This window comes from Epinephelus lanceolatus, chromosome 4, assembly GCF_041903045.1.
Source record: "Epinephelus lanceolatus isolate andai-2023 chromosome 4, ASM4190304v1, whole genome shotgun sequence".
NCBI lineage: Eukaryota > Metazoa > Chordata > Actinopteri > Perciformes > Serranidae > Epinephelus > Epinephelus lanceolatus.
In genome coordinates, this window is record NC_135737.1 from 43,073,566 (window position 1) to 43,091,715 (window position 18,150).

Here is an 18,150-nt window from a genome sequence, read left to right on the forward strand (position 1 = left end):
TGTACTTTTTAGTGTTGATTAGCAAACATTAGAATGCTAACATGAGGTTGCTAAGCGACCATAACCAGCACCATATCATAGCCTACTTACCAGAAATCCTGAGACCTCTTCCTCCAGGTGTTGTTTAGTAGTGTGTATTTGGCCTAAAATATTATTGGTGTGACAGACGTAAAGCTCTGGCAGCCCTGCACTAAAATGATCAAATTCTTCTCCGTCTTTACCACAGACTGATATTTATGGAAGAAGGGAAAGATGTTTACCAGCTGTGGTTGGTTGTACCTCATCACGTGACATGCGGCGCACGCTGCTGCTCTCCAAAAGTTGATCTCAGGGCACAGCCGTCGTGCAGTGGAAAAAAGCAGTATCAGTTTAAGTGCGCTCTATATTTACAATATTTTCACCCCTTTGCCTTGCCATTAGACGGCCTTTCTGAAGGGAAACTGAAGCTATTGTCTCAAAGCTATCAGACTCCACTGACAAAAACAACCATTTTACTTTTAGTGTGTACTTTACAGAAATGGGAGTTGCTGGTTTACGCCTGCCTTGAACGGTCAGTGGAAAGAAAATACACTGCTAAAAAAAACACGGTATCATCACAGTATAACAACAAGTGAGTTAAACTTCAGGGATATCAATCCGTTTAGGAGGCACAAGACCAAACTGTCAGACTCCATGAGGGTGGCACGAGGGCCTGACGTCCTCTAGTAGGACCTGTGCTCTCAGCCCAGCACCGCGCAGCTCGACTGGCACTCGCCAGACACCACCGGAAATGACAGGTCCACCATTAGCGCCCCATTTTCTTCACAGAGGAAAGCAGCTTCACACTGAGCACATGTGACAGGTGGAAAAGAGTCTGGAGACACCGTGGTGAACGTTATGCTGCCTGTAACTGCTGGCCAGTATACGTTTTGCTGCAGCCCCCATCTGCAGCAGTACATTGCTTAGCCGCTTAGATTTGATTTATCAAAGAAATTAGCAAAGCAAAACTTCACATAAAATAAGCACAGCAGAAATATCAGATGTGTCGGACCACCATGTTTAACTATGTATCTTCAAACGGTACAGTTACGGCTGAAAATTTCAACAGAAGTAAAACAAGTTTCCTGATTTGACACACCTCCAAAATTGAAATCAGTTGCCTGTTGTCTACCCGGATGTGATTCAGTCTTTACCTGCGAAACATCAGGATGCTAGCATTGTCATTGTGAGCGTGTTAGCATACTGATGTTAGCAGTTAGCTCTATATCCCAGTTCAGACCAGAGATTCACGACGAGACGAATTGAGACAGGCAACTACAGCGCTGTTCTGTAGTGTTCTAAAAACCTGCCAGTTCACACCAATGCAACTAGATGAGATGGTGTATCATCTCTATGCAACAACTATCTGTATGTCTGTTCTGATTCGAGCTTGTCAGGCTTATTTTGTGGCTGAATATAATTTGTAGCACCTTAAAATACGTTTTAAAACTAGCCGCTGGCGATGTGACCAGCTGAGTTGCAGGTGACACCATGAGCCGGTTTCGTCTCATCGCAAATCTTTGGTCTGACCTAAGCCTAACACTCTCTGCCACTGTCACAGAGCCTCTATCATGGCTGTAGGCTCTTAGTCTTGTTTGTCAGCAATAACTCAAAGTGAAAGGACAGCGATACATCAACAATAACGACTGCATCTTAACTAGAGTGAAACTGAAGTGAAAGTAAAGTAGCTCTAAATTAAGATTCATTAACTGGAAAACTTGCACATTGTTGCAATTATGGGAAGTTACTGGAGTTTCCACAACCTGCAGCTGCAGATAAAAGCAGTGGGAGGATGTGAAAATGAAAAAGGGCTGGGAAAACAGATGAGAGGAAAGTAATAAGTAGATATATTGTGCAGGGGTTACAGTAAACAGAGGGGAGTAGGTTATGTTATGAAAAGGAAGGCAGTGGTGTGGAAAAAACAACAGTAGCCACAAGTCATCGTGCACTTTGACCCCAGTTAGCATGAAGTTAGCAGCCTGTCGTGAGCTGTTAAATTAAGACCTTCATCGCAGCTTCTCGTAAATAGGGAAATCATTTTTTTATTTCTTAATATTGTGCGTAAAAGAATGCCACTCATATCTGTGGCGGTGTTAACAGTCCCAATCATCTGCTTTGAATGTCGTCGCTCATGTATCGGCTTTCACTGCCAACACATTTGTCAAATTGTGGAAAAACTCCCAGGCTTTCCCAGGCAGACTAAACCGACAGAGCGGCCCGCTGCCCGTCACTCTCCGCTGCGGTCATTTGAGCCAGGAAAACACTGTTCTGTGGACACTCCTTTGGGATGGGGTTTCCATGGCGAGGGAACAAGTGAGGTCGTGTTGCTATGGTATTAAATGTCGTGACTTGATGCTAGTGTGCTTCCTGATCACGTGTGTTGTCTGTTTTGTTCTAGTGTGGGATTACAGCACTGGGAGAGTGGGAGGGCCGCTGGTTTGCTGTGAGATCAAGCTCAAAGACTGGGTGGAAGGTGAGTGAGAGTCACACACACACACACTGGAGCCATGATGAAATAATACGGTGTAGCATGGACTCACAGGAACAGACTTCTGTAGCTGGTCCACAACCTTGTAAGGAAAACATACTTCTCTTCCTTCCACTCCTGTACAATCTCCATCTTTTTTACGTAAGACATCATAACTCATTTTTATTACGCCCAGTTAAATCTTGATACTTATCAAGTTGAGTTTATTGCCTGCTTGGCGCGCAGAGCAGAAATATAACTCAGAGTAAACACGCTGTTATTTTTTTATCTCTGCAAAATCACTGCATAGTGATCGAAACAACTGAGGGATTGATTTAAAAGAGTTATGGGTTAGAAAATGAGGATTTTATTATAAAGGAAATACAACACCCAAAGTCCTTTAAACATGATGCAGGGATGCAGTGGAACAAGATTCAAGGTGATTTAAGGGCTATATCAAAACCTGGGAGAATGTAAAGCCTTCTCAGCTGTGTACATCAAGACGAAATGGGAGGAATTGAACACTGAAGAATGGCTTGATATGTGCAAAACACAACACACCACTACAAACTCAAAGACATGGAGGGAGTTTGGGTGGAAAAATTCAATACGCTACTTCATTACACCTAAAATAAAGAGTAAAATAACTGGGTTACAACAGCCATTTTGGTGAGTATGTGGGAATAGAGAGGCAAACCATTTCATATTTTTTGGGAATGTCACAAGCTACACCAATGATGGGAAAAGGGCAGGTAGGCACACCAACATTCACAAACACTTGGCTGGCACTGCACCGTCGTGGAAGCTTAAGAAGCAGTCTCATTCCATCATTATAGGCCACATGTTGCTCTTCCTATAGGAGCGCAGTATACAGAGGGGTACAAACTGCTCGACAAAGAGAGATCTTCACATTAACTGAACACATGCTGAATTTGTGGGCAAGCATATTGCATGCGCATACAACTTGCAACACTGCCTGTGGATGTCTTTGTCAACAGATAAACCATTGAAAATATAATGACGGAGATATTTAATCTCATTACGCACTGAGCAACACCAGATAAAAAGAATTCAGGAAATACAAATTTTCTGTCTTTATTTCTAACAATCATAATGTTGCTCTTATTGACATATATTTGATGTCAAAATCTGCACCATGGTCAGAGCAAATTTTCAATAGCTGTTGTAGGCCGGCATTATACGGGCAGAAAACTACCAAGTCATCTGCAAACATAAGATGATTAATTTAAATATTGCCGACCATACACCCTGTGTTACATGCATTTAACTGTTGGGACAAGTCATTTATATACAGTACAGGCCAAAAGTTTGGACACACCTTCTCATTCAATGCATTTTCTTTATTTTCATGACTATTTACATTGTAGATTCTCACTGAAGGCATCAAAACTATGAATGAACACATGTGGAGTTATGTACTTAACAAAAAAAGGTGAAATAACTGAAAACATGTTTTATATTCTAGTTTCTTCAAAATAGCCACCCTTTGCTCTGATTACTGCTTTGCACACTCTTGGCATTCTCTCCATGAGCTTCAAGAGGTAGTCACCTGAAATGGTTTCCACTTCACTGGTGTGCCTTATCAGGGTTAATTAGTGGAATTTCTTGCTTTATCAATGGGGTTGGGACCATCAGTTGTGTTGTGCAGAAGTCAGGTTAATACACAGCCGACAGCCCTATTGGACAACTGTTAAAATTCATATTATGGCAAGAACCAATCAGCTAACTAAAGAAAAACGAGTGGCCATCATTACTTTAAGAAATGAAGGTCAGTCAGTCCGGAAAATTGCAAAAACTTTAAATGTGTCCCCAAGTGGAGTCGCAAAAACCATCAAGCGCTACAACGAAACTGGCACACATGAGGACCGACCCAGGAAAGGAAGACCAAGAGTCACCTCTGCTTCTGAGGATAAGTTCATCCGAGTCACCAGCCTCAGAAATCACAAGTTAACAGCAGCTCAGATCAGAGACCAGATGAATGCCACACAGAGTTCTAGCAGCAGACCCATCTCTAGAACAACTGTTAAGAGGAGACTGCGCGAATCAGGCCTTCATGGTCAAATAGCTGCTAGGAAACCACTGCTAAGGAGAGGCAACAAGCAGAAGAGATTTGTTTGGGCCAAGAAACACAAGGAATGGACATTAGACCAGTGGAAATCTGTGCTTTGGTCTGATGAGTCCAAATTTGAGATCTTTGGTCCCAACCGCCGTGTCTTTGTGAGACGCAGAAAAGGTGAACGGATGGATTCCACATGCCTGGTTCCCACTGTGAAGCATGGAGGAGGAGGTGTGATGGTGTGGGGGTGTTTTGCTGGTGACACTGTTGGGGATTTATTCAAAATTGAAGGCACACTGAACCAGCATGGCTACCACAGCATCCTGCAGCGACATGCCATCCCATCCGGTTTGCGTTTAGTTGGACCATCATTTATTTTTCAACAGGACAATGACCCCAAACACACCTCCAGGCTGTGTAAGGGCTATTTGACCAAGAAGGAGAGTGATGGAGTGCTGCGGCAGATGACCTGGCCTCCACAGTCACCGGACCTGAACCCAATCGAGATGGTTTGGGGTGAGCTGGACCGCAGAGTGAAGGCAAAGGGGCCAACAAGTGCTAAACACCTCTGGGAACTCCTTCAAGACTGTTGGAAAACCATTTCAGGTGACTACCTCTTGAAGCTCATGGAGAGAATGCCAAGAGTGTGCAAAGCAGTAATCAGAGCAAAGGGTGGCTATTTTGAAGAAACTAGAATATAAAACATGTTTTCAGTTATTTCACCTTTTTTTGTTAAGTACATAACTCCACATGTGTTCATTCATAGTTTTGATGCCTTCAGTGAGAATCTACAATGTAAATAGTCATGAAAATAAAGAAAATGCATTGAATGAGAAGGTGTGTCCAAACTTTTGGCCTGTATTGTATACGTTAATAAGAAAAGGAGACAGAATGAAATGAAACATGAAATGATTCAGATACAGAGCACCCCCGTCTAACCTGCACAGACTGATGAGCACACCAGTAAACAAGAATTCTAATTATCCAATTAAGGACCCCTCTATGATGCAATTTAATGAGTGATCTTACTATATAATGATGAAAACTCTGTGTGTGTGTGTGTGTGTGTGTATGTGTGTGTGTGTGTGTGTGTGTGTGTGTGTGTGTGTCTGTTCCATGTTTTTCTCCTCACTGACTTGGTCAATCCATGTGAAATTTGGCACAGTGGTAGAGGGTCATGGGAGGATGCCAATGAAGCAATATTACATCAATTGGCCAAAGGAGGGCGCTATAGCAACCGATTGAAATTGCAAACTTTGAATGGGCATATCTCATGCCCTGTATGTTGTAGAGACATTGCACAGAGATGCCTCTCCTCATGAGGAACACATTTGCCTCAAGAACCCATAACTTCCGCTTATATAGATTTTCCGCCATTTTGTATTTTTTGAAAAACACTTCAAATGGATCTCTTCCTAGGAAGTTTGAGCGATCTGCATGAAACTGGGTGAACATAATCTAGGGACCAATATCTAAAGTTCCCTCTTGGCAAAAGTTGGAAAACTTACTAAAACTGAGCTTCTATAAGGCAATGAATATTGCGGAGGGCGTGGCTCATCACATAAAGGTGTATAACATCTCAAGGGTTTCACCCATCACCACGCAACTTTGTAGGCATATGACCACACATAATCTGAGGGGACCCCTCCATTATTGACCCCATCAAACAAAATGGGGGCGCTAGAGAGCTCTTTTCTTATCTAGGCCTAACCGCCATATGGATTTTTACTAAACTTGGTAGATATGTAGAACAGGACGCCTCAAGGTGACTGGAGAAATTTAACTCTAATTGGCAACTGGGTGGCGCTATAACAACAGAAAAATGCTTCAAAATGGCTAAAATGCGACCGATCGCTGTGGCTCCCCCTGTGGACCAATGTTGTTGTTTTTTTCTAATTTTTGGTATGACTAAGTCATGGTATGGTATGCTGTACATAATCACGGAAACTGTCAGTGTGTCATTCTGTTAGTCAGTCATTCTGTCTGTCCCACGTTTTTTTTTTCTCACTGACGTGGTCAATCTATGTGAAACTGCACATAGGCACTGAGGATTGGCATAGGTAGAAGGTGACAAAGCTACCAATGGGTATGGACTAGTTGCTCATGATTAATGCAATCGAAAGCTTTAGAGGCATCTACAAAGCACATAAACATTGTGGAGATTTAACGATTATATTTATCTAAAATTTCCTTTAAAGCAAAACTACACGTCAGTGTCATGTTTATGTTTGAAACCAAACTGGATGTCAGTGGTAGTGATGTGTTTTTCCAACCTGCTCAGGAGGATTGTGCTATGGAAAAAATGATGATCAGATCAAAGTGGGAGAAAATGTTTTTGTTAGTAAATGGAAGACATTGATGATTTATGACACAGTGGGAAAAAACATCTGGACTAACTGATACATGAAATTTCAAGATACTGAAAATTTTTTATATGTATATATGTGCCTTCCTTTAAAAATAGACATTTGTGACCACGACTGTTTTATTTTTAGCCGTTTTGCTCAGTTTTTCCTATTTGATTGTGGAAAGAATGTTGTAGGTTGATATAAATGACACTCATGGTTGTGTACACAAACTAAAGCTCAATAAACATTAATGAACAAAAAATAGAAACAACTGGAGGTTTGTTTTATTTCATTTTCACTTGCACTCCACTGAATTGAATCCCTGCTTTCAGGTGGTTACCGCAGCACTGACAGGCCATATCCAAGAGGAGAGATTCTGATCGGTGGACCCAATGTAACCATGGGATACTACAAGAGAGATGCCAAAAACCAAGAGGATTTCTTTGTGGATGAGAACGGGCAGCGGTGGTTCTGCACAGGAGACATTGGAGAGTTTCACGACGATGGGTGCCTCAAGATAATTGGTGAGGAGAGGTGGATGGAGGGATGAGGGTCACATGGAGAAGTGTAGAGCAGAGGATATGTTCAGCAAATGGAGATTAGTACTAATGCTTTTTTCCAGACAACCTCTCTGCTCCACCTCCATCCATCAGTCTGGCAGGAAGCCTTTTAACAAATCAGATTGTACCTCACTTCCCAGAATTCCTTCACAGCTTTGTTTACTTTAGCCCACCAGAACCCCCAAATTCTCTCCGTTATCTAGATGACACTAGTCAGATATACACAGTTCAGTGGAAAAATGGGTCCTTCCCCCAGCTTCTTCCCTTGTTTTCAAGACACGCAAACATGTCCACGCTTGTGGATGTGCACATGGACGTACACGTTATCACAGGCAGCTGTCTCTGCTGTGTTTGCAGATCGCAAGAAAGACTTGGTGAAACTGCAGGCAGGGGAGTACGTCTCTCTGGGGAAGGTGGAGGCCATGTTGAAGAACTGCCCTCTGGTCGACAACATCTGTGCCTATGCCAACAGGTGTGTGTGTATGTGTGTGTGTGTGTGTGTGTGTGTGTGTGTGTGTGTGTGTGCACTGATGGAAAAATGATGATCATAGCTCCTCAAACATTTTTAAAGCTCCAGTGTGCAGGATTTAGGGGGATCTGTTGGCAGAAATGAAATATAATATAATAAGTATGTGTTCTTCAGTGTATCATCACCTAAAAATAAGAACTGTTGTGAACCTTAGAATGAGCTGTTTATATTTACAAAGGGAGCTGCATGGTCCTCGTCTGCGGACATCCCCGTTACATTGCTATGTTTTTACAGTAGCCCAGAACAGACAGACCGAACATTGGCTCCCGGTAGGACTATTCAGATTTTTGTGTTTTCATGTCGGCCACCGTAGTCAGCCCCTCTGGGATGAGAGCGTTATCAGTGGAGGACAGAGAGAAGACAACCAGAATGAGAGACGGCAGTGTTTGCAGCACATGCTTAAATGAGCTCAGCTTGAGGAGGCACACTCAGACACACCTGCTTTCAATCAGACCCAAACTCACAGCCATTGACTGAATCCAAATGTCCGCACTTGTAGACTCACGGACTTTGCGGGCACGTTCACAGGAAGTCCGGGAGTGCTGAGGGCTCCAAATCCACAGTTCAACCAGTCCACAAGGGGCCCCAAGCAGGCTTCCTGCAGACTTCCAGAGAGTCCGCTTGGGGTGCAGACTTCAGCAGACTTCACTGATTTAATAACCCGCAATATGGATGTGACATTGTGGGTTTTAAACATATGAATGTGTGAAATAGTTACTGATGGAAGGTTAGGTCTATTAAAATGCTATTTGAAATGATATTCAACCACATCATGATACAGAGATATGTATAAGTACAGGCTGTAGAGGGACTGAAAATACACTTTATTATTGCAGCCTATCAGGTGGTGCAGTGAAATAGGCTCAAAAATTGGCCAAAAAACAACAAAGAAGGTTTCTAATGTCAGTAATACCCAATTTATTGAGTTATAGTCCTTATTTATAAACTTATATGACATAAATATGACAGCAGCGAGAGCTGAACATTTCCACGGCAACAAGTATAACAGTCTCGAGGGCTGTCTATACAGTCTCTGCCCTCGCAGACTTTACGTGATGACAGTAAATACAACGTACAACTGAAGTCCCGCCGTCCCAATACTCACACTTCCCTCAAAATTAGCCCTAGCCCATGTTTTTGAGCGTTCCTGCGAAGGGCTAGGGTGGCCCAAACTTTAGGGAAGTGCTTTTCAGCCCTTAAAATCCCCACTTAATTTGAAGGGCCGTGCGATGCACACTTACGAACCCATCTCAACTGAGGGGAAGACTGAATTTCCCAGGTTGCATTGCGAAACTATCCAGCCAGGCGAGTTTTCCAGGAAGATGGCAGCCTCCATGAGAAAGCCATCGCACAATTCTTGGCGAAGGCGTCTTGTATTTGCTGCGTTTCTTCTCCGTTGATTTGTTAAACAAAGAAGGATGAAGACAGCCAACGAAATAGGCAGTACAACCACTGGAGCCCGCATTTTGGAATAGAGTGCAAGAAGCCTACATCGACGATACGCGTGACGTAGGTGACCACGTCTGTTACGCTAATTTGTATGAAGTGGCGTCCCAATTTGTGGGTAAAATTCCCTGCCCCTCAACACTACCCCGTCGTCGCTGAGGGGAATCTATCTGGCGAGTGTACTTGAAACCAAGGGGTAAGGTTAAGGGAAGAGAATTGGGATTGTTGGATTCAGCCAAGTTCCTCCACCCCACACACACAAAACACCTCCCCATAGTGTCAGCCAGCGTGACACTGACTAATACAGCCTGATTTTAATTCATTGTCTGTGCTGCAGATGCTGTTTTAAAGATATCTGGAGATTGTAAACTGTTCACACTCTGCTCAGGAATGTTTTATTCCCATTCCCTTTTATGGGAAAATATCTCACTCGCTCCAGCCGCTCATTCGGCCGAACATCCACTCACTAGAGTACACACAAAAACCAGTGTCACTCAATAACCACACTCTGTTTTTCTTTCACTTTGATGTTCCTCATGTCGTCTCCTCTCCTCCCGCTCTGCAGTGATGAGACGTACGTGATTGGCTTCCTGGTGCCCAATCAGAAGCAGTTACTGGCCCTGGCCGACCAGTACGGCATCCGAGGCTCGTGGGAGGAGCTGTGCACCAGTAAAGCCATGGAGGAGCTGGCCCTCAAGATCATCACTGAGGCTGCTCTAGCAGGTACGAGGAGGTCAAAGAGGAGGTTTCACCATGTTGGAACTTTTTAGGGTTGAATTAATGTCTTGTGTTCTTCTGTCGCAGCCCAGCTAGAGCGCTTTGAGATCCCTCGCAAGATCTGCCTGAGCCCAGAGCCGTGGACTCCGGAGACAGGACTAGTGACTGACGCATTCAAGCTCAAACGCAAGGAGCTGAAGACACGTTACCAGGACGACATTGAGAGAATGTACGGCGGAAAATAACGACAAGACCCAGCACAGCATTGTTCCTTCTCAAAGCACAGACCAACACTTGAGTGAACATTCCCAGAACCCTCTCACTGCTCCCTTACATCCCTCCCCATGAACATACGAGCCACAATAACCTGAATCTGTGGTAAAGAAAGAAGGTAAAGGACAGGGTGTTACCGACTCCATCATGGAAGGGGCTTCTACTTGAATTTGTAACTAAAGACAGGCTGAAAAAGAAAAGACAAAATGTCCCTGTCCACTGCTGCCTTCACCCTTCTCTGTCCAGGTGTATGACCTCTTTGTGGGGAGCTTTATTGTTCCAGATGTGAGTTATGAAACAGATGGTGTGTTAGCTGATGTTGTCTGTTGAACTCTCTCTGAGTGCCACAGCACGTTGCTTTGTGCCCACCCATGAGACACTAGATTGGTCACGTGTGTAAAGTTTATTTCGTACATTTTGATCTTCGTTTAACCTAAAGGATCCACACTCCTTCCTCCTGCAGGTCAGGACACAGTTAATTCTTCTGTTTTTGTCCACATGTTTTGAGTTCTGTCAGTCGTTTATTTTGTCTCAGTCAGACTTTGTCTCCCACGGGCGCGGGACGTCTCTCCCGTCAGCACATCTTGAAACCAAAAGCACAAAGTCATTCGAGGATAAATGAGAGCAGGTTGGTGACAGCGCGAACATATCTGGTCTAAAAATCTTATCAACAACATGAAGGTCATCGTCCTTTTTTAGGAAAATGAATAAATTGCACCTTGTAGTTTTATTTAAAAAGAAAAGAAACAAATTTGCACTGTTTAGTCTGTTCTATTTTCCTACAGTGATACTTTTTATGTTCTGTACAGAACACATTGTGCACCAAAAATGCACATTTATTTGCTTGTATTACAGATGAAATGACTGTGTAATCATTGTCATGTTTGATAAATCTTAGCGCAATATGAAAATGTATCATATCTGTCCAAATATGGCATTTGATTACAGATAGGACCTATATATAACTTTCTCACTGTGCGTGGGCGGGTTGGAGAAATTAGCACACTTTGACAAGTGTGACGTCTGTGTGTGTGTGTGACGAACATTTACTCTGCAGGACTGTCATCACCAGCTTTAAGTCACACATCTGCACGAGTATGACTAAGTGTGAGCAACTCATGGAGTTCATACACGGCACAAACATGGCCCCAGCAGCATCCCTCACAATGTGACACCTGTTGCCTTCTCTTGTGATTCTGAGTCACGCCTTTCTAATTCCTGCCTGATTTTTCATTTGATGTTTCTCCTGACGTGTACGTACAGTACATGTGGATGTGGAGCTGGGATCGGCAGAGGAAGCACATGTATACCCTCGATTTTAACGTAAGCTTTATTGATGTAAACCTGTTTTAGAGCTACACTCCCTCTCTGTACCGAGAGCCTGCCTTGTAACATAAGTGCATCCAATTATTTATTTGTAATTTGCCTTTGGAAAATATGCCCAAATGAAGTAAATAAAGTGTGTTTGGTCTACATGCAGGAGCCTTTTATTGTCTCTGCCGTTAGCTGTAATCTTTTTGTATTCAGCACATCAGCATAGTTGGGTGTGAAATCGATGCCTACGTGACCAAACGACAGACAGATGATGACATTTATTTATGTCTGTACGGCTGAGGGGTGAAATCAGCTCTCACTGATTCAATAATAGCCACGAGTGATCAGAACCTAATCCAATTCAACAATTAATACTCAGCATTTATGACAGTGTGGAGACGTACTGTACGTTCCCAGAGTTGTCACGCTGATGCTTGGCTGTCTGGTGAAAAGGGAGGAGTTAACTCAAATTAAATCATGTTGAGATCACAGTTTTAAAGGAAGGGGAGCCACCCTTAGAATGACCACAAAAAAACATATCTGTGAAAATCAACAACAGTTATGTCAACCAGTAAAAACACGTTCTCCACCTGTGAATTTGAGAAAAGTCTGAAGAGAGTTCTGATCAGCTAAAGGTTTCCTGAGCCCCTCATCTGTCAGCCTGGTTCAGTTCACACAACCACATTATGGGGAAGACTGCTGATTAACATCACTTAAAGTCCAGTGAGGATTTGGGGTGCCATGTCACCTGCTGGTGTTGGTCCACTGTGTTTCATCAAGTCCAAAGTGAACGCAGTCGTCTACCAGGAGATTTTAGAGCACGTCATGCTTCTGTCTGCTGACAGGCTTTATAGAGATGCTGATGTCCTTTTCCAGCAGCACTTAGCACCTGCCCACAGCGCCAAAATCAATCAGGAGAGACTTATTTTTATAGTAAAAAAGAATATTTATTAACATGGGCAAAAAAAAATGCAAAATGTGAAAAGTCTTTGGCAATTAGACCCCGTAGAGATTGTATGATTTAAGGAGGGTGATTACTCCATAGTCGAATAGGGAACCCTGTTAGGGTCTAGACGCTGGTGGTGGTAGAGGTGGTGAAGATGAGATAAGAGGAAGATGGAGAAGTGCTGATGATCTGGATGAGTAGAGGAATGAGCCTTTGAGAGCTTGTCCTGGATACGATGGCCGGAGGTGAACAGGGTGGAGGAGGGTGGTGATTGGCTGAGAGAGATCGTGGCAAAGTTGACTGGATAACTAAAGGAGTGAACACCCATAATCGGCTGATTAGAGGAAGCAGTAGGAGTGGGATGAAGAGAATTGTTAATGGATGAATCACAAATAAAGTCTTCCTGATTGACCTTACGCTGAGCTTCAGTAGTAACTGGTTTGCTGACCATCGTGTTACTGTGCTTGACTGAGCAGACAACTCGCCTGACCTGAACTCCAACATTGGAAAAACGTCATTTGAACTCTGTTTTTAGCCTCATTGTAGCCTGTAGCTCTGACTGCCTCTCTGTTTCCAAACAACTTTTTATGTCGGGGCTTCAGGACACTTGGATCACTACGGACGAGCAGTATGGAGATATTTTGTGGTTTCAGTTATGTGTTTTTGGACGTTTGAATCTGAGACACTGTCAGCCTCCATTAGGTGGAGTTGTGCTGCTACCCACTCTCCCCTTGGATCTCCGCAAGTGATGTGAGGACTCTAAAACTTCACCTGAGTCTCCATCGGCATATGGGTGAGTAGATAATGGCTGAATTTTCATTTTTGGGTGCACTATCCCTTTAAGTAGGTTTAAACAAAACCTTAAAAATAACATATTGATCAAATATAAAAATAAATGATCAGACTTTTTTTGGTACTTTGTCTCGCTTGCCTGTTTTGATTTGTATTGTTGTTGATTTCTAAATATGACGTGCTGTTAAAAGTGTAGGTGTTAAAAGCTGTAGCTTCAGCCTCCACCTTTTTCAGACTGCAGAAGAGTCTAGTTTATGTTTAATTACTTTACTGTAATGTTTTGCACGGCACTATTTAAGTATCTGCCATTTTCTGTGAGACGCTGTGACTTTATTTACATGAATTTGTAGATTAATACATGATGTTCTCATTTGTGGTTGCAGACCTGGTTAAATTCTAAACTCTATCATTTAAGAAGAACACTGAAACCTGCTGTGACAAGAGGAGAGTAGGTGTATTCATCGTTTGCATAGTACAGAGACTTGATGAAAAATAGGAGACACTGACAGAGTGCGACTGACTCTATTATTATTTCATTTTTTTTATCACCAGTTTCTAAACAGTTCTCTGTAAATATATATTTTCCATCACGTCCCCCTGGGTCTCCCTCTGTTGGCCTCTCAGTTCCTCAGTAACTTTGAAAGTCTGATATACTCATGGGAGCTTTGGTGATTTCATTAGAACCCCTCAGAGGTTTAAATAATGTTAAAATATGTTTGGAGTTTTTTTTTCTTATTCATCCCTTCAGGGCTTCCATAGACACAGGACTCATCTTACAATCTGTCCTCACCACGTGACTCCTGGGTCTCTGTATAAATAACTTCATCCATTTGGAAGTGCTGCCAAATTCCAGAGGAGCTGCAGGAAGACACAAGTAGTAAAGGTTCACATGAAACGTAGCGATTCAGTTTGGTGAGTAGACACTTTTTGTTTATATATTTTTATAGACTGTTAGTTTTAAATAAACTACAACATTTAGTGTTGACTTTTGGCAGCTTTTTCTAAACTAGTTTTAAGTGTCTTCTCCAACACAAAATATACAGAGATGCCAAATTAAAACATGGGTACAAAACTTAATAAAATGATAATGATAATATTAATTTAAAATCAACAATATTTTTAGAAGAGTGAGAGTTTTTTAAGTGTCCAGATGGAAACTTAAGAATATACTTGGTATTATTTTTGCTATTCATTGCGGTGACCAGGTTAATGCATACCAGGTTCACTTTTTTCTCTGCCCACATGACGCCAGTAGTGGCATTTCATCATCATTAAATAAATCAAGAGGTTGAAAACATTTTTTGTCTATATTGTCATAGCTGTGTGTGTATGATGACTCATTTTTTTTTCTTCTCATAAGTTTTTCATCACTTTGTAATGACTTGTACAGCAAGTCCCACTCACTGGGGACCTAATCTTGTGCGTAAAGCGTGCGTAAAGGTGGCAAATATCCTCAAATTTATAAATGTGCCTCTTTATGTTTTTCAGCTCACTTTCCAGGACCTCCACACAGACTGCACTGAAAAAATGGAGCACTTGGAAAACTCCACGGCCTTCCCCAAACGCCTCTCCCTGCACACGCAGAGCACCGCGCACTCCCAGGCGGACAAAAGCGACGGGAACGCGTACCTGTACATACTAATAGTCATGTCTTTCTACGGAGTCTTCCTCTCTGGTATAATGCTCGGCTACTTTCGCTCCAAGAGGAGGGAGAAGAGAAGGACCAACATCTTCACGCGCCTCGTGCACGAGGAGGAGCAGCGGGAGTGGGGCGCGTTCCCCAAGAAGCACAGCCTCACCTTCCCGGTCGTTGTTTCGGGACTGCACTCGGTGGAGGTGTCCCTGCCTTTCTGCGGTGGCCACGGCAACCACTTTGGTCACCTCCACTACGAGGGCGCGCTGCCGTCCCCGCTGGCGTGCGCGCTGTGCATCGAGCAGAGCAGCATCAGCTCACTGTGCTCCTCCGCGGACACGCGCTTCGCCATAGAGGAGGAGTCGGACAGCGGCACGGCGGAGGGGTCTGAGGAGAACATGAAGGGAGGGTCCGAAAACAGCGCGGATGATTCAGGCTGAGAAAACCCGCGCAGAGAGACAAACCTGTGTGTTACACCACCGCGGCCCGAGAGATGAGAAACATCACCTGGAGAGAAACCAGGAGGTTCTCAGGCGCCTTCATGTCAGAGAGGCCCAAACTGTCCAACCATCGGCAACTGCTTTTCTATTAAAAACAACAACAAAACTTCCTCAAAACATAAACATCCATAATATGATATCCATCAAAGGGCTGTAACAAGTCACACAATGTGCAATGCGATATGTACGTCAGTGATTAAGAGGGGGTATTGGACATGAACCCACATTCAGCCACATGTGGCCATTTTTATTTTCTTTATACATCACTCTAAATGACAAGATACTCATGGTGAGGGTGAAACATATGACTCTAATGGTCATTTCTATGTTAGGCTACATGTTGGCATAACCTTTAGTGATGTAATTATTCAGTTCAGCTGTGTACGACTGTATGTATCCCAACAGGAAGTTGTATGCAGCAGCTCACCACCTTGGTTACCCACACATGAAAAGCTATATGCTGGAGTCAGTAATGAATACAATAAATACACACAAATAAACACTGTTTAGTTTTATACCATAATATTTCATTGTATAACTTTGACTTGGCCTCATTTGGCGGTGACCCCTCCCTGCTGGAGCCCCCTCCCTGCTGGAGCCCCCTCCTGATGCCACTCACCCTACAGGGGACAGAATGAGAGACTGACTTCTTTTTTTTTTTGTTGGACTGAACTTGACTCGCTCTTGCCAACATGGACTTGAGTACTGAAACCTGGAACCCACTTGAAAGATTGTCGAAACTGAAATGTGTTTGTCGTAGCTTGGTGATCGACACTGTTCATAACACAGTCAATGATGTAGGTTTACTTGATGAGAGCAATGCACTGTACATATGGGTTGTATCTGTCACTTCAGAAGGCTTAGTTTCAGATGGAGTCTTTGTAGTGTTTTTGGAGAAAATAAATGCTTATGAACTGATACAAGCCTTTTGGTTTTTGTGTCTGTGCACTATGATGTGTAGCTGGGGGCACTCTTGCAGGAGAATATGAAATGGAGATGAAGTGATGGAAAGGTTGACTATCATTATCTTGTTATTTTTAGAGATAGCCTTCATTAAATCATTAGGATAATGCAGAACAGGGCAGATAATTGTTCAGTCAGTGCCACCAAAGCACCATAACTCAGTTAAGCAGGTTAACTCCTCTTTTTCTTACACACAGACGCAGCAGACTGGGTCCCAATTATCCCAGTTATGTCCCTATTTTAAAATGACCACACTTAAACTTTTAATGCCTACCAAGGAGCCTGAAACAGAATAATTTAACCCCTTTTTAGTATTATTTTGTAGGTACGGAGGTTTATAATCATAGAAAAGTGCCCCTAAAGTAGGAATCAGCAAACTTTAGTATCAAAAGAGCCATTTTTGGAGCCGAAAAACATATTTGAACCTTATACTGAAGGTAACAGTGAGGCTAAATTCACTCATCAACATTACTGATAGGTCTAAATGAGCCTTTATTGATATGTTTTATCACAAGGTGGCTATTCATGGTTGTTTGGTACTTTAACTTTGCAGGGATGAATATGTGCACACACTGTTCAATTTTCAATTTCTCAAAGACTTTTTTTCGATCTAGAATCCGTAGCTAGCTCAGCCAGAGAGCGCCGATGGAAGATCTCCAACATCTTGCTGCACACATTGACAGATCTCAGCATCCTCAGGAAGTCTGCTGGCCATGTTAAGCAACAGGTGGTTTCCTCCAGCCCACTCCACAAAATCATCCACCAGTGCTCTGTAGTCCTCCTCCTGTCCATCACTTAAACACCCGACGATTGCAGACTCGTCAGAGAACTTCTGCAGGTGGCATGACCCAGAGTCATACTGACAGTCTGTGGTGTACAAGGTGCAAAGGAAAGGGGACAGAACAGTCCCCCGTGGAGCTCCTGTGCTACTCACCACCATGTCAGACAGGACACATTAAAAACATTTTTCTTATTCTGTATAGAGGCTCCACATTCTTACAATTCAGAGTATAAGAATCACTCAAGGCCAATGACAAACATGAAAATATTCTTTGCCAAAGCCACAGGGAGCCACTACTCCTGCCCTAAAACATCAAGGACTCCATTTAAAGATCCTCAGACTGAATTATCGCGTGTTAAATGACAGTAACTGAAGCTTCTCTCTCTTCTTTTTCAGTTTCTTTGTCCTGAAAATGAAAAAACAAAGAAACGAAAAAAGAAACAGGGAAGGATGTGAGGATTCAGCTTCAGGTTTTCTGTTCCCCTAAGGTGACGCTCACGTGTGTATTGCATCACCCAGCCCTGCCTCTCCCTCTCACACACACACATTCACACGCAAACACAGGCTGTTAGCGGCACTACAGACTCTCAGTCCCACAACTAACTGCAATGACAGCGTGCCACACCTACATAAGCAACAATAAAGGCCAGAGGGAATACACTCATAGAGTTTATGATGTGTATTGACAGAGTAACAGCCTTTACAGTAGCGGTGTGAGGCAGTTGCCACGGGCCTCAGTGCACGCTGATTACTAGTTATAAGGCCCCTGTGTGTTTTCCCTCCCTT

General features: G+C 43.1%; 2 protein-coding genes across 7 annotated transcripts in view; both read left to right on the top strand.

The window, feature by feature from the left end:
* LOC117259364 (fatty acid CoA ligase Acsl3-like) overlaps positions 1-11,906 on the top strand; it is a 47,968-nt gene extending 36,062 nt beyond the window's left edge. For all 6 annotated transcript variants that reach the window (XM_033630648.2, XM_078167327.1, XM_033630650.2 and 3 more), the window contains 5 exons: positions 2,417-2,491; positions 7,243-7,434; positions 7,828-7,942; positions 10,011-10,168; positions 10,250-11,906. In XM_033630648.2, coding sequence (XP_033486539.1) covers positions 2,417-2,491; positions 7,243-7,434; positions 7,828-7,942; positions 10,011-10,168; positions 10,250-10,407 — 698 coding nt within the window. In that variant the 3' untranslated portion in view covers positions 10,408-11,906. The remainder of the gene's footprint in view (positions 1-2,416; positions 2,492-7,242; positions 7,435-7,827; positions 7,943-10,010; positions 10,169-10,249) is intronic.
* A 2,360-nt stretch (positions 11,907-14,266) lies between these two features.
* On the top strand, positions 14,267-16,538 carry kcne4 (potassium voltage-gated channel, Isk-related family, member 4). Its single transcript, XM_033616669.2, has 2 exons — positions 14,267-14,399; positions 14,976-16,538. The coding sequence occupies exon 2, from the start codon at positions 15,015-15,017 to the stop codon at positions 15,558-15,560; it is 546 nt and encodes a 181-aa protein (XP_033472560.1). The 5' UTR covers positions 14,267-14,399; positions 14,976-15,014; the 3' UTR covers positions 15,561-16,538.
* Positions 16,539-18,150: the final 1,612 nt, after the last annotated feature.

Bases quoted from the DNA above. Each gene is read 5' to 3' on its own strand.
- kcne4 (XM_033616669.2), top strand. From the start codon at position 15,015: ATGGAGCACTTGGAAAACTCCACGGCCTTCCCCAAACGCCTCTCCCTG.